The 24,630-nt window shown below is 35.4% G+C and overlaps 1 protein-coding gene across 1 annotated transcript in view; it reads left to right on the top strand.

The window, feature by feature from the left end:
• Positions 1–24,630, top strand: part of FANCL (FA complementation group L) — an 82,380-nt gene that overhangs the window by 43,738 nt on the left and 14,012 nt on the right. Inside the window, exon 7 of the mRNA XM_020996216.2 lies at positions 6,266–6,334. Within this exon, the coding sequence (XP_020851875.1) occupies positions 6,266–6,334 (69 nt within the window). The remainder of the gene's footprint in view (positions 1–6,265; positions 6,335–24,630) is intronic.

The raw sequence follows: 24,630 nt of genomic DNA, 5'->3' as shown, positions 1-24,630 counted from the left end.
TTTTCTTCATAACAACCCTGGAGGCAGGTAGAGCAAAATTATCCCTGCTTTCCATATGAATAAGCTGAAACTGAGTGTGGTTGAGTATTTCATCAGTGATCATGCAATTGGATGGAGATAAGACTTCTTCTAAGTCCATATCCAGGTTCCTGTCCAGTAGACTACCACAGAGAATCTTAGCTGTGTCAGTTAATCTAAGAAAACTAATTTTTGGATTTCTTTATCTCTTTCTCATATCAATGAATTGACTTCCTACTGTTGTCCTAAAAGATGAGGTAACTGAAAAAGAGTAATTAATGGTTTGAAGGAGTTCTTTTTGTTATTTTGATTTTTTTTAGTCACAATTTAAGAATGAGGCTGGACACACCCCATAACAAAGTATAGAAAATACTTTTTAAGAAACTTTTTTATTTAAAATGTTGAAGTTTGAAAGTTCTTTGAATTATTATGTAGAGGATACCTTCCTTTCTAAAGACTAAATACAATGTTATTCATCACACAGTGAGCATTCAGCAAATGCTAATTGGTGATCAATAATCATTGTAACTTTTTTTTTAAAAAAATAGACATTTTCATAGGCAATAATGTTAGAAACTTCTGTTGGTTTTCAAATGAAGATATGGATTTTAAAAGTTACCTGAATATTCAGATTAGACTAAAAAGCTTTGGAGCAAAGTTATGACAGAGTTCTTTGTCAAGTCCTTTAGAACTCAATTGAATCAGCTAACATGCCTTTTTGGTGAAAAGAGTTTATTGTTTTAGAATGCATATATAATAAATATGTACCCTCTATATGTTGGAACACAGTTTTTCTATGCATATTGAAATGGTAGTATTAACTGTATTGTCAGTATAGATCTATCTGTATACGTATGTGCATGAAGGTACTAGTCAGTTAGAAGTATGAAAATTGAATGTTTCCGTATCTGGAAACAGCAAGCCCTGGCATCTTTCATACTTTGAAATTAGTACAAGATCCTTATTCCTTTTTGTTTTCATTCCTTTCTGTGAATTTCCTTTCCTCTCTTTTTCCTTTGTGTTTTGTATTCCTGAATTTTTTCCCCCCTTTGGTATATTGTAAAGACTTTAGGCATGTTATGCCTGCCATAGAATTCTTAGCATATTGACAATCAATACTACTCAATAACAACATGTTGAGTTTACTGACCCAAAACAGTGCTGTTTTATTTTATTTTGATGGTCCTGGAGTATAGTTTTTGAATAATAGTTGGAATGGATAGTTTCTGTAGATTAGAGGCTTACATAGAAGTAACTAGGGAAATATTAGAATATGAAAAAAATCAGGACATGTAACTTTTTCATTGTACCTAGTAGTCATCAATCAACTCTTTTTCAGAAGACTGTAGTGATGAAAAGATCAATTGTGTTTGTCCTTTTTAAAAATGTGTCTGGCATTTAAGCTTGCCACAAGACAAAATTAATATATAAAAGCGTTTGCTGGGTGACACAGAAATTTGATATCTGATGGTGCCCATATAAGACATGTTGAGAAATCACTCCATTTATCAGTCCCTACCCCCTTGCTTTCTTTCTTGCTGACTTCCTTCCCCTTCCTTCTTTCTCTTTAGTTTTGAATAGTATAGTTGAATTTTAAGACCAACTGGTATTAAAGTTGTGAGGCAGAATAAATAGTAAGTAATCTTATTTTCAAGAGAAGTATAGCAATTGTGTTTTAATTGGCATAATATGATTTCACTTTCCATTTTAGTTAATAGGAATATCGTTCTCCTAAGATAGGTGAAAATCTTTTTATCCTCAGAAAAAGTCTCATAATGACAACCCACCAAGATTTTTGATAAAACCTTGTTTGTTTATAAAACAAACAAAAAGGGTATTTGTTGTTGCAAAGACTGGAATGAATAAAATTTTATTTTATGCTTACTGATTAACATTTTTTCTGACTTGCTGATTATCATTCTTTACATGCTCTCCTTCTTAAGAAACTAATAAGGAGAATCACAGAATTTCAGAAGGACTTTTTCAGATGTTACCTTATGCACCAGCCACAGCTGTGCTAGTAGAGTTCATAAGTAAAAAATAAGGTTCTAAGAGATGGGAATGAATTAAGAGATCATATTTTCTTTCCTTTTGAAAGGAAAGGAGAAATCAGGATGTTTCTAATGGTAAATGGGATTATTTATTAGGATCTCAGTTTAAATAGGAACTGAATGAAAGTAGTTGCAAGGAAGTTTCTCTTTTAAGGATATTGTGTTCCCAGAATGTCAGTTATGCAATGATAGATGCAACTGTCCATTTAAAGTACATGATGCAACTCATCAGTTCAAACTGAGTTATAGGATATGGGAGAAGGGCAAAAGTTATTTTTGTAAACCTGAAAATAAGTGGCCTGTCATTTTATATAAATAGACCATCTCTTTATTAGGTAACGAAAATAAGAACCCGAGTCAGATAGGATGTCACTGAGTAGCCTCAAAGAATATAGAAATTAAATACTACTACAGGTACTAGAGTTGAAATGGTTGAGTCATCATTCTCACAAAAATTTTGTTCAAAGGCCCTTATCAAACCTCAATACCTTGGAGCTATTTTCAACCAAATGAAACAGGCTAAGCTGATCCCTAAGAACAAAGTAAAAGAAATAAATTTCCATTCCCACATTTTGATAATACATATTGACACTCCTGAAACACACACATAAAGCACCAGCAAACTTTATGCTTTATTGTTTTAAAATTATCTTGATTTTTTTAATTTAATTTTTGCTGTGAGTCATTTAAGATATAGAAGTAAAATGACCTTTTTAATTTCAAAGGACAGCCTCGATTTCTCCTTTCAAATTCAAGTAAAATCAGGATTCCTTGCCAAACAGATTGATCTCAGGTGACTACTTGGGTTGGGAATATCCCCCAGCAGCACCCTGCTTTGTTTCCTTACCACAAGACACAGCCCTACCAACTGAAGCTATGTATCAGGAGCTAAAGGGCTAAAAGCCCAAGACAGAAATCTTATGCTGTGTCTTCTGTGAAGTAAAAGGCTGTCTTAGAGTCTGAAAAACACCAGTGATTCTATAGCAACTACTGCCATTTATACTTAATAGGATGTTACATTATAATAGTCATCATGCATTTCATTTCCCAGGAAGGTATTTGGTCACTGCAAATTGAATGTTTCAGTGATATCTGAAGAAATACTTTATTTCACTTAAAGCCTTTCAGTCATTTAAACTTCTAAGTAAAACTCAAGTTGAGAATTGGGTGATGACTTTGTGGTAGTATTGTGTGAAAGTATACACACTGGCTATGGAAAGATGTCTTGAAATTTGGTAACGTGCTGTTGAGGTACATGACTGCTTGCAGGACATTTACAGCTACAGATAAATATCATGAAAATGAGCATGGTAGGGTTCTACTCTTTGTATTAAATTTACTGATTCACAAACTAGGTACGCGTCTCACGGAACTTTGATTTTTTTTTTCCCAGTGTAGGGGATAAAGTTTGATAAACTACTTAATTCACGTGTCACTAAGCAAATCTATTTGAGTAAGGATTTTTTGTAAGTGGGTGATAGTTTTGTCTGAAAAGGTTTTCTGCTTATTCATTTGCAAATATTTTTGCCTTCAAAAGTAGAGCAAGAACACTTGACCTGCTAAATCAGTAGACATGAGCTTTGTTTCTTTCGTCAGACCTTTTGTGTCCACTTTGACCTAGATTATATTTAGACATAGTTGTTTGATGGGACACCATCAAGGCTAAAGATTCATCATTTAATTCACTTTTTATTTGCTTCATTTTGAATTGAAAGCGTATGAAGTTATGGATGCTTTTTTATACAGGGACTTTTGTGAAAAGAATGATGTGTGTCACTCTTACATGCTATACCTTTCTTCTTTACCTTACTTGCATTATATTGTTTAGTCTAGCATCAGAAGTACTGAAAGGAAAATAGATTCACTGCATGTGATTTACTATGCTCAATTCATATATTCAACACTTAAGAAACTGACACTTTTTCAAAGCACAGAGACCATAATGTCTTGTGACAAAAGAACTCACCTTGAACTCAGCATTCAGTTTCAAGGACAGGTGAATGAGAGGTTTCATGCTAAATAAGTCTGATAAGTTCTCTCTCATCTAAAAGAAAAAAAAAGAATCAAGATCTTTCAAAACTAAAGTTAAAATTTAAATTATAAAGTAAGATTTAAAGTTCTTGAACTATATTTCTAGAACCCATCAAAATGGCTGGATGCAAGGGGATGGGCAGCAACCCTAATCTTTATTAGACTGATATTAAAAAACAGCTTGGCTTTAGATTTCAATGAGTAAACAAATATAGAAAATTAATTGGCATCCATTTTGATCTTTGGGAGACCTGAAAGTTTAAGAGGATAAAGAGATTTCTTCATTTTGTTTGTTATTATTTATTTGTTTATTTTTTAATGTCTATCTTTTTAGTATTACAAAAGATTTTATAGGATCAGAAGTGAAAGAAAATAGTGAAGTTGTTTAGATTTAGTTGAAGCCTCAAGAAATTTATCTGAGAACTCTGTAATGTTTGCTTCTCTTTTGTGGAGGTTTTCTTCCTAAGTCTTTTATAGCCTTACCCAGGTGCTTTTCCAAAACCATAAAGGGTCTTATAGTTTTTAAAATATCATTTGCTGGTACGGTGAGACGCTTTTCTGCTTAACATAATGGCCTATGTACATTTATTTCCATTTATGTCGAAAGTCATGAATGCTATATATTTAATGGAAACTTCGTGGCCCACTTGCTGTATTTGGTTGGTGCTTTGCTTCAGTATGAAAGTTAATGTTTATTGATGGACTAACTGACTATTCCCAGCTGGCAATAGTGCACAAAATAGGGAAACTAAATACTTGCCACTTTTTAAGTAGTTGAGGACCTCACAACATGCTCTTACTATTTTGTTTGAAGTGATGTAAATTATTAGAAAGTCAGATATATTTACTGGAAGGTAAATACAAAAATACACTCCAGTGCTAAATATAAATGATTTTTGCACCATCTGAGAATCAGGTTATCTGCATTACTGTTCCCCTCCATTAACCTAATCAGTCAAGATTTGACTGTCAGTTGGCTCTTATTGCTACATCGTATCAAAGCTGTTCTGTAGTTTTTCCTTTAAATCATTCTATGTATCAGCCTACCTCAGTGTATCAATAAATATTTTTTGAATTGAATCAGTTTTAGATTTTAAGTTATCAACAGGCTTAAATCAGTACCTTTCTTTGTATAGCACTCAGCAGAGTAAAACCTTCATTTTAGCACTTAGATCTTTTGGGGTGCTAATAAATTTCCACTCAAATTCTTGTTGGTGACCTGCCACTTTGATGCTTATCCAAGAAAATCCTTAAAATTGGCAGGTAGGAAAGGGATTTAAAACAAGACACAAAAAAGTGTTTATCTTTTTTCATCAGAAAGTTTTCTTTTTCTGAAATTCAATCTCCTTCAAGGAAAATAATGAAAAAATTATAATTAATTACCCACGAAACTAAGGAATCCTAGAATTGGACTCTGAAGAGGTAAGCAAATATTCTGCATCTTCCTTTAAATGGGCTCCACCTAAACTCTGTAAAATGTGGTTATCTCTTCCTGATTTAAAACCCTAGAGAGATTCTGTGGCCTCCTTTGGAAGTTTTAATCCCTGTTCGTTATCATGACTGAGTTAGACAGCCTTTCCTCTCCAGAAAAACTTCACTTTGTAAGATTAATTTTAGACCTAAGATTCTACTAATGTCAGATCATTTTCAGATTTTGGACTTTATCAACCCTAAATGGACTAGTCTTTGCATCCTTTCTTTTCCTTTCATTAGTTTCATCTTCTTCAGTATATTTGAAGTTTTTTTTTAAAGCAAATTTCGACCTTTGCTCATCTTGAAATGCAAATGTGTCCATGTGGAAAATCATATTTTGATGAAAAAATTATCTGTATAATTTTCATTGTACTTCTGTATCCGTGTATATTTCTTGACAGTTTTAAGAGATTACAACAACAAGCATTTATTAAGAATTTCCCATGTGTACACCATTGTGTTAAGGTGCGTAAGGGTGATGGAAAGTTTAGATAACACAACCTTTGTCTTCATGGAACTTACAGTCTTACTGTACTGTTCATACAGTGTCAGAAGCTTTCTGAGATTGCCAAATTGAAAACTATATATAAACCCCTTGGATTTTGAATAGTTCTGTTTTAATGGAAGCCATACAACCTAAAAGACAAAGAGGAGCAGGGGTAGTTGAAGTTGTCACTTTTTTTTCCCCACAGTATCCAACAGAATCACCAGATTGCTATGTGGATTTACCGCTTCCATTTTCTGTTTCCTGGACACCACAGGTAAATTCTTGCATTCTCTATTAGCTACAGTTTCGTTCATTTTGAAAGATGTATTTATACTTGGATTCATCATCTTGCTGGTTTGTATAAGGGACAAAAATCAATGTTCTGAAAATTCATATGATTTTGTAGGAAAAAAAAAGATTAAATGTTGTAGTGAAGTTAGAATGAATCCTGAGACTCTTTGGGAGCTGATGAAAGTTTTGGAAATAATGGTTTTGGCCTTGAAAGTAGGAATATTGTCAGGTTAATTTTTCTGAAAGTTCCATTTTCTTGGCTAATTGGGACATTTGGCACACATTCTATCTTGAAAGGCTTTATTTTCTATTTTAAAAATTTTAACATTTGCAGGTCATCTTTAATGGAAACGTTGGTAAGACTCTTTCTTGAAGCAGCAGAAATGCCATTGCTGCAATATAGATACAAAATCTCATTAATGATAATGTAAATAGATTTTAGGTAACTGATTTTTTTTTAACTGTCTGCTCTTACCTATTTCAAGTTCTGTTTTACTGCTCCTGGACTTTAAATTTGGAAGATCCTTATTTTCTTTTCTTTTTTGTAAAATAATAGACATGGCTTTGTGGCATCCATATTAAAAATGGGTAATTTTCCTTATGGTCCCTGTCTTCCTGCTGGGTTGATAATGTTTTGATGTATTTTTCTTTTGCTCTGATGAGAGGTCTGCTGCTGCTGCTCTGACATATTCATTTGGATGAATAATTATAACTTGCACAATGTCAAGCTGAAGATGGTAGGGTTTTGTGCGTCATGACAAGCCTAGTAGCCAGTGCAGGTGTCTCACAGCGTGATCAGCAGCAGCCAGTGTATTCTGGCTCGGAGGAGACATTTAGAGTAGTAAGAAATCAGCACCAAGGGCAGCGCTGCTGCTGCCGCTGCCTCTGCTGCTGTTATATGTGCCAAATAAACACAAAGTGCTTCTCAATGACAAGGGCTTGAGCATCTACTTATTTCGGTTATTTACTTTTTTCATTAACCCAATGGATTTTCTTTTATACATTTTAACATATAAGCAGCCTATCATGTTCATTTCTCATTACATGGCTCTGTATTTAAAAAACCAAGCCAGAACACACCAACCTCAAACTCTGGTGCTGGCCATTCTTTACTTAGGTTCTTCTGGGGAAATTGATAACTGGTGAAGCCATAGATCAAATGATAAAGCCTTTTTGTAAGATATAGCAATATCAAGGACATAATGGTTATATCAAAATCAGTGTATACCGATGAGGACTTTGACCACATTAAAATGGACACCAGAAATCAGAGTATTGCTTGCACATGTTCTGTTAAAATAGTTCAGCCTAGTACAAGTAGACTTGCCACAGGTCCTTGGTATTTTCAGACCTCATGTGTTACAATAGGTTGTGAAAATATGGTGTTCTTAGAAAAACACCACAAAGAACTTAATGAAAAGGCCCCTGGCTTGTTATGTGATGGTGAATAAAACATTTGTAATTAAAGGAAACATTTCTGTTATATAGTGGAGACCCATTAGTTAGAACAGCTGAGTAGCAGTTAGGTATCCTGGATTTTGTTTACAACTCATCCACTGACTTAATTGCAACAGCGTGAATAAGTCTGTAATTACCCTTTACCTCAGTTTACATAAAAATATCTGTAAATAATGATCTGGTTTTTTTTTTTACTAGGAATACTAAGGAAAGCCATTGTTACTAAAAAATAAAATTTCTATGTATAAATTTTTGAACTAAATCAGTGACTCAATTGGAATAAGCAGGGAAGGAATGAGCATTTACATACTGTCTATTATGTGCCAACTGCTTTTTACAAAAATCTCATTTGATCCTCACAACAGCCGTGGGATGTAGGTGCTGTTACCATCTCCATTTTTCGGGTGAAGAAACTGAGGCAAAGAGGGGTTAAGTGTCTTACCCAGGGCCGAACACCTAAAAGTTTAAGTTTCTGATTTAAACAATGGTCTTCCTGATTCCAGGCCCAGCACTTGCCACTGTACCATCAGCTTGCCTCTAGGGAACTCTTGTTGAGGAAATCCCCTCTACCAGTAGAAATCAGTACTTAGCTTTTCAACTTGGAGTCTTAGAGAATTATTAGGGGAACTCAAAAGTTAGGTGACTTGCCAAGCATTGTACAGCCTTATTCCAAAAACCAGCTCCTTATTCACTATGCTATGCTGCCTCTGAAATTAACTTTGCTTCCACTTATCTATACTGGGAATTATCTCTATAGTCAGGCTCCTTACCACACACTTACCCTTCTCAGTGATCTACCTGTGATTACTAGTGCATTTTCTTCTGCTTTCTTCTTTAATTTTATTGCGAGAGAACCATTTGTTCCTTCTTTTGTGGGAGTTCTTAGCCTTAGGGCTGTGAATTAAAGCGTGTGTGTGTATGTGTGTGTGTGTATATACACACATATATATATATGTGCATACACACACAAATATATTTCAACATATTCTATTTTCTTTATAATCCTATGCATTTTGTTTAATGCATTTAAAAACGTTCTGAGCAAGGGTCACCAGACTGCTAAAGGGTTCCATGACATAAAAATCATTTAAGAACTCCAGATCTCTTTTGCCTCTGTTGTTTTTCTTAAGTAATTAAGAAATTTCTCCCATTACAATCCAGCTCAGGTGCTCACTGTCATATGGATGTGACCCTCTGATTTCAAAAAGTTGTGCCGGTGCGATGCAAACTCTTACAAGTCCTACCAAGCTGAAATTGTTGTTTGAGGACTGCCAAGCCAAATTTAGAGAGATTTGTTACTACCACCAGAATTTGGCTTTTCTCAGCCACAGCAACTCATGAAACCATTTAATAAGGTATAGTAAAGTGGTGATCCACATTGATGAAGGGAGTACCCACATCAATATAATCATGAGTCCTTGAAATACATTTAAGTAATTAAGACATTTAGTTTTAGAGTCCCAGAAATCCTGTCATTGCCAAAGTGGTTTGGCAAAAAAAAGCCATACACATTATGGGGGTCAGAAGAAGTTGAATTGAATACCTCTGTCATGAACTCTTTTTGGAGACATTTCCAGGGCCTTGCTACACCATGAGGAGGCAGTGAAGTAGGATTTCAGTGGTGTATTTTTCCTTTCTTGCCATGAGGGGAGTAAAACTTGATACAGTTTATCCTGATGTTTTGTGATATACTATTACTATCATATGCACTAATGGTCTCTTTTATTAGCTTAGGTGATTGCTGGTTGATCATACTTAGGCTAAAGTATTTATTAATTTTTATTACAAAAATAGAATACTAGAATCTCACTAATTTGATATTTGGTGGCCACAGTTTAATATGGCAATTAGGGTGCAGTTTCCATTGGTTGGTTTAAGTTCTGATGTATATGCTAGATGCAACCATGGTTTTTGGTTTTTTTTGTTTTTTTTGTTTTTAACTTTCATTTCTGTAGTTCATGCCTTTCAACATTAAAAATTTATGTTACCCGTGGGATGTCTGTAATAAAACATGGCTAAGTTTTACAATACTACATACCTCAAATGAACAAAGGGCAAATGATGAGCAAATACTCATAACTTCACTATTTTTGGTGGCTTTATGTACAGAGAAGTATATCACTTTACTGGTGCTATTACTTGAACTAAGATGTAAAATAGTGAAGAATCTTATTCAGTGGCATAAATGTGACAAGTTTATCAGTAATACTTATAAGGTGTTGAGTTGAAATTACTTTATAATATTCTTTATTAGTCTTAACTAGACATTTAAAATATATTTCTGAAAATTAATCTACATTAATAAAAATTCATAAACAAGAAAGAAACAACATTTTTCTGTTAGGTAGTTACTGACCAGATAAAGAAATGTGGAATTATGTTGTTCTGTTATTCCAGGATTTAATTGGCTTTTGAGTTGATCAAAGATTTGGATATCATTGAACTCTTTCCAATCCAGGTATCCCTAATAGGTGGATTGTGCACATAGAAAATCATAAATTCTGAATAATTGTCACCCAACCTCTTACTCGGCTGAGTTTGAGGCCATAGAACCATACTCTCTCATTTCTAACCTTTTCATTTAAACATTTCTCTGTCGTAATCTACCTTTCTCCTGTTAGAAGTGTCCCTCTTCCACTTATATCCTCTTCACTTATATCCTTAGTTCAGTCTATTCCCAGGTCTATATCAGCAATAATTTCTTATTTTTCTTCTGTATCTAGTATTTCCCTCTTGTCTGCCTACGTATCTGCTTAGATTTTCCTGATGGAAATAATATTCTTTTGTGCTACCATTTCTTCCCTTCCATTCACTGCCAAATTTTACTGCCTTCCCATCTTCTCTATACATTTACTTCTCAGTTGCTTGAAATCTAGTGCCTATTCCCAATGCTCTATTGACATTAATCACTGAAAGGTCACTTTGACCTCCTAATCTACAAATCTTTTATTTTTTTCTCAGTTTTCAACCTTCTTGACTACCTTGCTGCCTCTGATACCCCCAAACAATCCCTCCTTAATATTCTTCTTTGTTGATCTTCATAACATTGAAGTAGTTTCTTCCAACTTTTAAAAATATACTTTCTTAACTCTCTTTATTAGCCTTTCTTTCTTTTTCCTGTAAATATTGGCATTTTCTAGGATTTTTTTTGGGGGGGCCACTTCTATTTGTTTTTTTTCTTTTATGATCTCTTCATACCTAAGGCCTCAGCTATGACGTCTATGAAGATTACTTCCAAATCTATGTGTCCAGTCCCATGTGTTCTTCTGAACTGCTGACTCACATTTCTAACTGTTTCCTGGGCATCTCTACCATATGTACCACCTGCACTCAACAACTCACTATTTCCAAAATGGAACTCAACATCTTTGCCTCAAAACCTATTCATCTTTGTAAGTCCTTTATTTCTGTTGATAGTATAACTAACTTCTAAGTTAACTCACAATGTAAGGTCTTCTAAGGCAAGGACTGCTTTCTTTAGGAGCAGCTTAATATCATGGATTGAGTTTTGGACTTGTAATAAGAAAGACCTAAATTTCAATTCCACCTCAGACACTTAACTAGGTATGTAATCCTGGGAAAGTCTTTTAACCTCCCTTAGTCTCAGTTTCTTCACTTGTAAAGTGGGGCTAATAATAGTACTTACCTCACAGAGTTATGAGGATCAAATGAAATAATGTATGTAAAGGACTCTAAAGACAGTCCTTAAAGTGCATTATAAATGTTAACTATCACCATTATAATCATCTTCATCATGATCCTCCCCTGCACCATCCCTTTGCCATGTCTGATGCATGATATATGCTTAATAAATGCTTGTTGACCATTTAATGTTTGTCGAGTTGGATCAAGTCATCTTTGACTACATCCTTTAATTGTTATTTCTGTCTCTGCAACACCTCTTACATCCTTCCTCTTCTCTTCATTCCCACAGCCACTAGTTCAAGCTTTCATTATATCTTAGCTGTACTCCTACAGTCCTTTTACTCAATATTTTAAATATTGGTATGTCTTAGCTCCCTTTCTAGACTGTGAGGGCCACAATCACGTCTTACTCTCCTTTTCATCCCCCTCCATACCTACGATAGCTCCTTGTTATAAAGTAAGTGCTCAGTTTTATAGAATATATGTTCAATAAATGGGAATCTCATTGAGTTAAAGTCCAAGATAGTATTGGTAGGCTCAGCATAACTCCATGGAGCATATTAATTAAATGTTTGAGATACCAGCTTAATTTAGTTTAAAAACTGAAGAAATTTATCAGTGTCTTATTATTCATGAAGCTCTTAAGATGCCTAGCTTTCTGTTTTCTTGGTGTACAACTATAGGTGTTAGAGTTAAAATATTCTATCATTCTTTTCATTGGTTCCTCTTAAACTAGCCAGATTTATAGAGGAAAAGAAAAAATGTTACCTGTGGTATTTATGTACTCGAACATTATTGTGACTCATACATTGAAGGACAGAGATATTCTCCTATTTTCCAGTGTTCAAAAAACATAAAAGTGGAGCTGATGTTATTTGTTTCTAATAAGTACGATGTCGTATGATTATGGTAGATGACTGCTGAAGAATTACTTTGTAAATAACATCTGACAACCCCAGGCAAGTCTCAGTTGTTATTGTGGTTTTACTGAGAACGTAAAACTGTTAAATTTTTGACCAGTATATACATCTTTTTAATGCCAGAATATCCTACCTTTGATGGTGTGTTGTGTGTGTTTGAAGTTGCATGTGCCCACAGTGAAGCTCTGTACTTCTGATGGACAGTTGTAAACAGGAGACATATTTTAAATGCTGGGGTAAGGATGATGAGTTTTGCTCAGGGTAGGCAAGTGTTGTCCTCAGCTTGCTAATCAAAGTCCTGTTGTTTCTGCCTTCATAACATCTCTCATATACTCTCCTTTCTGTCCTCTGACACTACTGCCATCCTGGTGGAGGCCTCTCATCTCCTCACAACTGGACTATTGTGAAAGCCTGTCATGGTCTGCTTGCCACCTCACAGGTCTGTCCATATCACTCCCCTTTTTAACAAACTCTAGTAGCTACTTATCACCTCCAGGATTCAGTGTAAAATCCTCTGTTTGGCTTTTGAAGCCCTTCACAGCTGGCCTCTTCTTACCTTTACAGTGTACTGACAGTTTACTCTCCCCTTGTACTCTTCAGTTTGAGTGGCATTGACCCTCTTGCTGTTCCTTGCCCATGACACTGTCTTCCCAATCTTAGCTTTCCCTCTCCCTTTCTTTCCCTGCTTTCCTCAGTTTCCTCATCTTTAAAATGAGCTGGAGAAGGAAATACAAACCACTCCAGTTTCTTTGCCAAGAAAACCCCAAATGGGGTCACATAGAGTCAGACACAACTGAAAAACAGCTGAACAGCATGCTCGGTAGCATAGTCTTTCCTGCCCCTGTCTGTGTCGTGGTCCTGGTGTTGAGGGTGTTAGCATCAGCCAGAAGGTGTGTATCCATATTAAATATTTAAATCGTGGCTTTTTTTCTTTTTTTGAACCACACATTTTAATAACTACTTCCTGAAAAATCTTTGAACCTAAAAGATGATTTTGATAATTAACATTGGTGCAATCTGCTGATTTTGTTGAAGCAGTGACCTTCAGTGACAAGTAACATTGAAAATTTTGTACTATGCAAAAATATACAATATGGTCATTATCTCAATTTTGTTTTTAGCATGAGCTTTTCTGAAACACTAGATATTGCCAACCTATTCTGTGCCATACTTCTGAGTTTGGCATGATTAAAATAAAAAGATGTCAGTTTATTTTTGCTTGTAAGTTTGATATTTCTAGTCAAGCAGATAGGGTAGCTTAGCTGGGCAAGATTAAGTGCCTACTTATTTTCAAAATGCACTTGACAGATTTTTACCAGCATGCCAGCATAATTCTAGAAAAGGTTAGTATTCAGAAGCAGATACTTTTCTGTTTGTATCATTTTGACCTTGTGGGCAAATACTGGGTTAGCATGAATAAAAATAGTATCAATATCAATCTCTTAAATAAATAGTGGTCAGCAGTGGTCAAAATAAACTAGTTAATGAAGTATAAAAGAGATGATAAATTCTTATGGCTTGCATGACAAAGAAATATGATTTGATTAAATAGATTCAGATATAGATATACAGTAAGAGAGAGAGTTGACAGCATCAATGAAGCATGCAAATAAGATCAAATGAACTGAGTATTTAAAAGATTTAGTTCCCTTTTAAAGGAACATTATTGGAAAAATTACAATTAGTATTAAATTAATTGAATTTTTAAAAGTATCTGCTTTATAATCCCTTGATATTTCCTTTTTCTGTTGTAGCCTTTTGAATTCCCCAAAGATAAAGATAAAAAGATTATTAGAGGATTTATCTGTATGAGATATAGAAAAATGTAAAAAATCAAAATGGAAAGCAACTGTTGCAAGTACCAGAAAATTATGCTATTAATTTAAGTGTCATCAGAGCACAAAAGATCACATTCCAGGACTGTGTGAAAATTATTAAAATACTGGAAATAATAGTACTTAAGATGAAGATATTATACTCTAAGATCTGGTTAAGTGACTGACATTATTATATCACTTCAGGTATTATAAAAGTAACAAAATGCTTTTAAAGATAATAAGCGTTACATTTGGAGATTGGCAGTGTTCACACTTTTCTGCTTAAGTGCTTTCCTAGTTTAACATAATTTAATAACAGTTATGGGGGGAAATCTAACATTTTACTTCTAGCATATACCTTTTTTCCTCCCCCTCTGTAGTATTTTTCACATATAAGAATCATAAAATTTCATGCTCTAATAAATGGGTTCATGAACTGTTACTATTCTACCTCTTTTGTCCTTCATCTAAGGAAATATTCCTTATGCATGTTGATGTATCATGATAGGTATTTTGTGCTTTATTTTAGCTCTAAAGTATTTGGAAAAAATATAACAGGAAGATAAATTTCCTTTATATTGTAAAACCTAGAATATTGATAGCCCAGAATAAACTATCATGAATAGACAAATTTTCTAGATGGCTGAGGGTTAACCTTTTAAGTAATAGAACTTGTTGATTTTGAATATTTTATGGACAATTTTCCAAAAGGTTCTAACATTCTTAAATTATAATAGCATAATTAATCTGTTCTTGATGATTTCATTCTCATTATGAATGTCACTTACTATGTTCTGTCTACTATAGATGCAGCTGCAGGTAATGTGAGAACACAGGACTGAACAGGTATTGATTTAAGGAGTAGCCCTCTAATTTGCTTTCATTAAATTCCCGATCTTACCTTACTTTTTGGTCATTTGTGTTTTTCTCTTAAGTAATAGTAGAGGAGGTACAGATGTATGACTTCCTGGGCTGTGTATCCTGATTATTGTTTCTGCAAAATTAATCTTAGATCAAAGCCACCTCGCCCTTCACCAAATCATCACCATATTGCTGTCAGTTTCCTTTGACTTATCAACACCATTCAAAGCATTATCCATCATCTCTACATTGGCTAGCACAGTGAACCACAAACACCTCCTTATCAGCTGGCATCCACGCTCTCCTTCCACTTAGACCAGTTTTAGTCATGAGCAGAAACAGCATAACACATTGGCTATAGGGCCAGTGTTGAAGCAAGGAGGATGTGTGTTCAGGTGCTACTCCTCACCCATATTAGCTGTATGACCATGAATCACTTAGCTTCTCAGGGCAACTCTCTAATACTGTGTTACAAATGAATTCTCACACTGATAAAATCGGAAGTCCACACTCCCCACCCCAGTGCCTCCCCCCACAACGGGTTGTTCAGTGACCATTTTAAGAATTTTTGTTAGGGTATCTTGGGAGCAGAGTTTATTTCAAAGCCTAAAGAGTTTTCACACATGTATATGTGTGATATCACTGCACAGGTGCCACTCCTATTAATGCCCTCATTGTTAATGTTCTTTCCCTCCCGAAATTATTTTGTATTTATTCATCTGTGTACATAATTTGTTCCCACATTAGATTCTTGGAAGCTTTTTGAGGACAGGGAGTGATTGACATTTTTGTTTTTGTGTCTGAGTTACCTAGTACAATACTTTGCATATAGTAAATACTCAAATGGATCTACGATTTATTACATGCACATGGGTATATATTCCCTCCAACAATGCAGCTCGCCCATCATTTGGAATTTTACTGATATCCTCCCATAAATTTGCCACTACCCAATATACTGTAGCTCTTTTTTGCCCTCCGTCTTTTCATCAAGAGTGTCCACTGATTATTCCTCATTTTTACCATGTAATGAGCCCCTTGTCTTTTTTTGTTGTTGTTATGCATTTAACTAATGATATCCTTTGCTTCTGTTCTTTTCTGTAAAGCCGTTTTTGTAATGTGTTTCACAGTTTCAGTTCTTTGGTTTCTGTAGTGTTTTGTGACTGGCCATGTAACATCACTGGCAAGATAGTGTTTATAAAATGGGTCTTTATTTCAGAGGAAAGTTTGAAATTATTAAAATAACTGTAGTTTCCAATGGGAAAAACAATCAGTTCTCCTCTTTTTGTTTAATTCTTGGTCCAATTCATTGTCACTTTATAATGCCATTCCGTGATACATATACTACTGGATGAGCTTTATGGGCTCATCCATTAATTGCATATCATAGCCTGTACCATAGGCATTTTGTCATCCACTTGACTTTTCTTATGTTGACAGTTATGCTAAACTCTTTAGAGTAGTTTGGATCTCATTTAGGAGTCTCCAATTGGCATAATGTTACCTGTAAAGACGAGCATCTGGAAGAACCCATATCTAGATAATCCTTCCGACGTTGCATTAGATTTCCCTCAAGAGTGGTGAATGCCTTTTATTCCTCATTTGACATGATGAGAAGTCATTGAACAAGGTTATCATTGTTATATCTTTTAAGAAATCTTCTATTATTTTGACATTTGAATGGGAGATATCATGTTGTAGAAAAGCCTTCGTTCTCTTTTTCTAAGTTAAATGTTACTTTAAATTGTCAGCAAATAACAAGCACAGTGGGATATTGGATCCATTGCATCCTTTTGTCGGTTGAATGAGAGAGAGGGAAGTGATCTACTGGGAAATGGGACTTGCAAAGTCCTATCATTTCCCTTCTAACCCCATCGGTAAGAATGCCTTTGGTGGTTGTAAGGATTATTCTTGTAAAACTGTTATGGAAATAGGAAAGTTGCCTTGAGTATGTCTTTGAGGCCCAAGGTTTTTTTTTGTTTGTTTGTTTGTTTTTTAACATGCCTTTGTTTTCTTCTTCAGCTACCTTGGAAAATAATTTCTTAATGTCCCCCTTTTCCCTGCCCCCCCAACTGACTCCTCCTCCCGAACCCGTCTGTGGTCTTCACTTGGTCTAGGTAAACTGCATTTCCAGTTTGGACTTTCTTCTTCTAGCATCATATCTGGGACTGTGGTATTAGGAGCCAAATGTGGTAGCTCTGCTAATTACTGAGAGTGAAAAGAATGTTATGAAAATCTTTTCAGATCCTTGCCTTCATTTGGCTATCTGTTGTCCTCCTTCCACTTTGCTCTTTCGATGTCTTCAGGATGATTTTGCCTACTTGTCTCTCTTGCCATGCTTTCTCTTAACTGAGGTGTTTTTTTTTTCTTTACTATACCTCCCATTCTTCTGAGGCACTATTGCTCATGATCTTTTACCATATAGACAGTTGCCTTTTATTTTTATACTATAATCATTTCTGGATGTTCACCACCCTTCCCATACCCACTTTCCACCCTATCCCTTCTTTCCCCCCCATCCCCCACCCTGGACCCTCCAGAACCCAGTGAACCTTTCCTCATAGCACATAAAAGGAGTTAAGCAAGATCAGTTGCCACAGAAACTTCTCCTGATACATATGCAGCATTCTGTATGTAGCTACTCACCACTTTAAGGAAAGGAGGGAGGTACATTTTCTCATGTCTTTGATCATTATAGTTACACAGCATTTATCTTAATTTTTGTGTTCTTTTCATTTACATGATTTGTCATTTTGTATATTGTTCTTCTCTTTTTGCTTCTTTCATCCTGCATCAGTTAATGCAAATCGTTTCAGCATTCTCTGAATTCCTTCTAGTCATCATTCTTTATGGCACAGTAGCATTCCATTCGTATGCCACATTTTGTTTCTCCAGTGAATGAGCACATGCTGTTTCATTTTTCTCCTACTACAAAAAGTGCTGCTATGAGATTTTACAAATGGGTTTGTGTAGTCAATGAGTATTGCCCTCGACGCTATCTCTCTGTTTGATAAGTAAGACAGGATAGTTCCATTAAAAAAAAGTATGAGCATTATATTTAGAGGACATGGGCTTGAAACCTAGTCCTGACTGTCTGTGTGGCTTTGGACAATTCACTTTCCCTTTTGTAAAATGAGGGGGTTGGACTTGTTGACATCAGAGGCCCCTTTATATTCTAAATCTCTGATCCTGTGAAAGTCAGGTGTTTGCTGACTCAGGTAGAAGCTCTCTTGGTCTCATTATGACAGTTGATGTATATCTGTTAAACTAATGTAAGAAATTATTACAGTCTGTGTTGATGTCCTTTCCTCCCACCATTTCCTTTTTCAGCATCAGTAATTCATTTAAGTAGATCAGATTGGAGTTCTTTTAATTGCACATCATGTCTTTTAAAAAATTTGTATTTAAAAAATTTATTAATTTTGATCTTTGTTCTAACAAATTGATGGTCTGACTTTTACACAGACAGCTGATTCAGGGTGACTGACATCTGTAATCAGTTACTTCCTGTTAAAATAATCATTTTTTTTCCTATGTTGTTTAGTCCCCACTGGGTTCAGCAATTCCTCGTCCTTTACTCAGAGGACATAGACATGATGTATGGGACAGCTGGTGGTATAGAGCTCTAGACCTGGAGACAGGAAAACCTCAGTTCAAATGTTGTCTCAGATACTTATTAGTTGTATGACCTTGGGCAAGTCACTTAATCTCTGTTTGCCTTAACTTCCTCATCTGTAAAAAGAAGACCATAATAGCATCTGCCCTCCAGGGTAATTGTGAGGATCAAATGAGCTAATAATCGTAAAGTACTTAGCACAGTGCCTAGCACATAGTAGGCACTATATGAAAGTTAGCTACTATTATTTATTATTATTACAAGTCTTCACTGACTGCTTTGGAAATGGCTGGGAAGTACAGAGTGACCTGTTTTCTGGTCAAGATAAGGCATAAGCTTATCCATCAGGGCCCATGTTCCCAGGGGCAAAGTCCAATTAGGGTGGGATGACAATGCAAGACAAGAGGATCAGATACTCCAAAAAATAAGGATACGTAATGAAAGTCCTCTCTTCCAGCTCCTTTATTTACCTCTCCAAGGAAAAACTCTGAGCACCCTGTCCCACAACAGCCTATACCCTGACCCCTATACACTTTTCAACTGGGTAGGCCTGGTAGTTAGGATTACCCCTATACTGTCCTACCACCAACAAGGATTGTGGGCCAAAAAGCTGTAGAGAAGACTTGGGGCAGTTTGAGTTTCTCAGGGAGACTGACCTGGAACCCAGTAGTAGACCCTTTGGGCAAGGAGCATATAAAGGTAGTTGTAAGACTCCGACCAAGAGTTCTGGATACCCTGGGAAACTGCTTTGTGGGCTGAATTTACTGCCTTGTGGACCGCTTTTACCTGGGGGAGAGGAGCGATAATTGATTTTTTTTTAAATAAAGAAATTGTTTGTCATAATCTTCAGGCTTTGAATGTTCCATTATATCGGGCGTGGAACCATGACTGGGATAAATAATAATGACAACAACAACAGCTGTTATTTATATAGAGCTTACTATGTGTCAGGCATGGTGTTAAGGGCTTAAAATTATTATCTTATTTGATCCACACAAGAACGCTAGGATGTAGGTGCTGTTGTTATCCCCAGTTATATTTGAGGAAGCTAAAGCAGACAGGAGTTAATGGACTTGCCCAGGGTCACACAGCTAGTAGATGTTTGAGGTCACATTAGAACTCAAATCTTCCTGACTCCAGGCCCAGCACTCTACCCACTGTGCCACTTCACTGCCCCAAAGACATCAGTGTGAGACCTGGTTCTAACATTGATTATAAATGTAGAATAGAAGAATTTTGAGATTAACATGAGTAAGTTTTTTGAGTAGTTTGTCCACTTATTGGTCAATGGAGGACTTCATATTATAATACCCACAGTTTTAAAAACTATGTAACTCTTGATCCCCCTGACCCTCTTTTCATCCATACTGTCATTGTCACAGAAAAGAAGAGGATATAGATTCATAGTTTGAATCGATGTTGAAGGCCATCTTGCTTAACCCCTTCATCTTGCAGATGAGGAAACTGAGGCCTACAGGGATTAAGTGACTTACCTAAGGTCACACAGCTGTTAAAATAGCAGAGCTGGGATTCAGATTCAAGTCCCCTACTCCAAATCTAGGGCATTTTCCAAGTTCTAGCACTGAATGCCATTTTGCACTTTTATTTGTTTTCTGGCTTGTTATGGCTAAAGGATTTATTATCACATAACCAGGCTACTGGCAATGAGCCTCTCTGGAGTTCACTAAGCAGGTCTTTAGAAAGCAGACATGGTCTGGTGGTAGGACTGTACTTAAAGCTTTTTCAGGGGGACAGAACCTGTCAGAGTTTATGATAGCCACTGGAGGTTCCCAGACCACCTCTATACATGGCACTGTGGGTCATTGGTGTAGGACTCTGTAGAGAAATTGAAGGTCAGAATCTTTTGTTTGTTTGCTTTGTTTTTTGCTGTATGTTATACTCTTGAATTGTATTGAACCAGAATTCCACTAAAACCCCCAAATCTTTTTCAGACTGCTGTCTAACCCCATCTCCCCATCTCTCCATCTTGTACTTATGAAGCTGATCTTTAGAGCCCACATATAAAACTTTACATTCATTCCTTTTAAATTTAATCTTAATAAATTCCAGGAAACCTGTCTAACCTGTCAAGATCTTTTTGGATCCTGACTCTGTCATCCAGTGTATTAGCTCTACCTCCCAGTTTTCTGTCATTTGCAAATTTGGTAAGCATGCCATCTCTGCCTTTATCTAAGTCACTTGTAAAAATGGAAAACAATACAATTCCAAGCCTAGATTCCCGGCGGATTCCACTAGAATCCTCCTTCTAAGGTGACATTAAGCCATTAAATGACTACTTTTTGAGGGCTGGACATAAATCCAGTTTAGAATCCACCTAGCTGGATAGCCCACCTCTCTTTATTTTCCACAAGAAGTGTAAAGGAGATTTTTGTCAAATGTTTTGGTAAAATCTGTGTAACCTACATCAATAGCATTCCCAGATTCACTTGTTAGTAAACCTGTCAAAAAAGAAAATGAGGCTAGTTCTGTGTAACTTGTTTCCAAAAAAAAGCTGTGATCACTGCTTTCTTTTCTAAATGTTCAGTGGCTCTCCTTTTAATAATATATTCTAAAATTTGCCAGGAATCAAATAATCAGAGAAATACAATTTGTAACAATTCTGATGTATCCCTTCACATCCATCTGATTAGTAAAGATGGTAAAAGAGGAGAATATACAATGTTGAAAGGCAAGTGGAAAGACAGGCACACTAATCCGCTGCTAGTTGACATATGAATTGGTCCAAACAGTTTGTAAAAGAATGAATGAATCAAGGGAAAGCATTTATTAAATGATTCCTTTGTGTCAAGTACAGTGTTAAGTCTTAGGTAATTGCTCAAGGGAAAGTGCTAAATTGTTCTGTTCTTTTAATTGGAGGGGATCCACATTCCCTCCAAAATTGGATTAATTTTAATCTCCAGTTAAACCACCACTAGGTTTATAGGTAAATGACAATGAGAGAAGACCTATGTGTACATAACTACTTATAAACTATTATTGGTAATAGCAAAAAACTTGGAGGAAAAATCACCCACTAATTGGGGAGTAGCTGAACAAATCGTGGTGTATGAATGTTACTGTATAGTAAGGAATGATAGATATGAAGAATTCAAAGAACATACATGGGAACAATTGTATGAAGTGATACAGAATGAAGAAAACCCCAAAAAAACAATACACATGATGATAATGATACACACACACACACATACACGTAGATATAAACATACAGAGACAACATAACTCAGGTAAAAGACAACAGAAAATATTGGTACCAAATGATTATAATTAAAGCATCGTAAACAACATCACAAAAGTATAAAGTACCATGTGTTAGTAGTCACAATCACTTGATTGGGTAGAAGTGTCCTTTGGGGGGGTCAGTAGTTGTTGGGTAGCAAAAGACATCAGTAATTTTTTAAAAATTATTTAGTATTTCATTTTCCCCAGTTGCATGTAAAAACAATTTTTAACATTCATTTTTAAAACTTTTGAGTTTCAAATTCTCTCCCTTCCTCCCTCCCTGCCCCCCTTCACCAGTGAGAAGGCAAGCAATTCAATATAGGTTATGCATGTGTAGTCATGTAAAACATACCCATAATAGTCGTGTTGTAAAAGAAAACATAGAGAAAAAAACTCAAGAAAAAGTAAAAAAAAAAAGCATGCTTCAGTCTGTGTTATGACACCATCAGTTCTTTCTTTGGGGATGGATGTCATTTTTCATCAGAAGCTCTTCAGAGTTGTCTTGGATTATTGTATTGCTGAAAATAGCTAAGTCATTCACAGCTGATCATCTTACAATATTGCTGTTACTTTGTACACAGTACCTTTCACTTTGCATCAGCCCATGCAAGTCTTTCCAGGTTTTTCTGAGTAGCTCATCATTTCTTACAGCACAGTGGTATTCCATCACAATCATATACCACAACTTGTTCAGCCATTCTCCAGTTGATGGGCATCCCCTCAATTTCCAATTCTTTGCCACCAGAAAAGTGCTGATATAAATCTTTTTGTATGTATAGGTCCTTTTCCTTTTTTTCTTTTTTTTAATCTCTTTTAGAATGCAGATCTAGTAGTAGTGGTATTGCTAGGTCAAAAAGTGTGTATGGTTTTATAGCCCTTTGGGCATAGTTCCAAATTGCTCTACAGAATGGTTGAATCAGTTCACAACTCGCAAACAGTTCATTAATGTCTCAGTTTTTCCACATCCCCTCCAACATTTGTCATTCTTCTTTTCTGCCCCATTACCAATGGAATATTCGTGAGGTATTACCTCAGAATCATTTTAATTTGCATTTATCCAGTTAGTAGTGATTTAGAGCATTTATTCATATGGCTATAGTTAGTTCTGATTACTTCATCTGAAAACTGACCATTCATATCTTTTGATCATTTGTCAATTGGGAAATGGCTCTTATTTTTATAAATTTGAAGCAGTTCTCCATATATTTTAGAAATGAGGCCTTTATCAGAGAAACTTGCTTCAAAAATTTTTTCCAGTTGTGATTGCTAACTGCATTTCTCTCTATCCTATTCCCTCCCACCCCATTTATTCTATTCTCTCTCTCCTTTCACCTTTTCTCTCCTCAAAAGTGTTTTGATTGCCTCCCACAATCTGCCCTCCCTTCTATCCACCTCCACCCCACTTCTCTTTCCCCTCCTACTTTCCTGTAGGGTAAGATAGATATACCTAATTGAGTGTGTATGTTATTTGTTCTTTGAGCCAGTTCTGATGAGAGTAAGGTTCAAGGGTTCCCTGCCACTTCCCCTGTCTTCCCCTCTATTAAGTTATTTTTTAAAGGAAGAATTGCAAATGTATTTGAGCATAGACATTTATAATTTTTTAAAATAGATTTTCCTTATGTTAAGTTTGTATATAATCAGGTAACAGAATGAAATATGTGTGGTTTCTTGTCTTATCCTGTTGCTTATTCCAGGCTTTAACTCTAGTTTTACTCATGTTATTTTAATGTTTCATAGATTCTATTTTTACCTTTTAAGTTTTACCAACTACTTGTTGCCCTGGGAAAAATTAAATTCAAATCATTAAAATTCTCCCGAGTTTAATTTTTTTTTCCAGTGCCTGAGTCATCCCTTAATAACTAATGAGATTGCTTAAGAAGCAATGTTCACTTTTTTTTTGCCCTGGTGTGGCATCTACCCTGTTTATTATAGTACTATTATGATAATAACTAAATGATAACCTAGAGCCATGAGAGGGTAGAAGTCTCTCCTTTCACTGTAGAAGGTGACTTAGTGGAAGATAAAGTTTACATATAATAATGGCCTTTTTCTTTAGAAGACACATTTATGCTTTGGGTGGATTTTTTTTTAATGTTTAAATAACCTTTCAATAGATCTTTGAGTATTATTTGTGAGATGGTTTATTCATTATAATGCCAAGTTAAAATAAAATTTAAATAAATGCAAAAATGACCTGATGTTGAAAGTTAATGTCTAATGGAGGTGTTCTTAAACTTTATAGTGCCATGGACCCAAGGTTATGTGGGTAAATGTTTTAACAACCAGCTCCCTGGGTGGGGGGGGGGGAATATGCATGACACACTTTTAAGTTCAATATGAATCATTCACATTTTTTCCATCACTTTCTTAAGTCTACACAATCACCAAAGCAATAAATCAAGCCGTGATTTGTAGTATTTGCTGATTTTTGAGACATAAATGTTAACACTGAAAATTTAATAATTGACTCACATAGGAGCTGGCCCCAGCATACCCCTTTGATAAATCTGGTAAAGTCTTAAGATACTTTCTCAGACAAATGTTTTTAAATGTATAGAATAAAATACATAGAATTTAAAAAGGAAACCAATTATACAGAAATCACTTATCAAAATATTAAAAATTCCAAGTTCATAGACCCCCTGAAATCTATTAAGGACCCCTGGCCTAATGTATGATTTATCTTAAAGTTATACTGTACAAAAATTGTTTTACCAAA

The sequence above is a fragment of the Phascolarctos cinereus genome, unplaced genomic scaffold (genome assembly GCF_003287225.1).
Source record: "Phascolarctos cinereus isolate Bilbo 61053 unplaced genomic scaffold, phaCin_HiC Scaffold_2;HRSCAF=192, whole genome shotgun sequence".
Classification (NCBI taxonomy): domain Eukaryota; kingdom Metazoa; phylum Chordata; class Mammalia; order Diprotodontia; family Phascolarctidae; genus Phascolarctos; species Phascolarctos cinereus.
The sequence above is the reverse complement of the archived record's forward strand: the minus strand, read 5'-3'. Positions and strand labels throughout refer to the sequence as shown.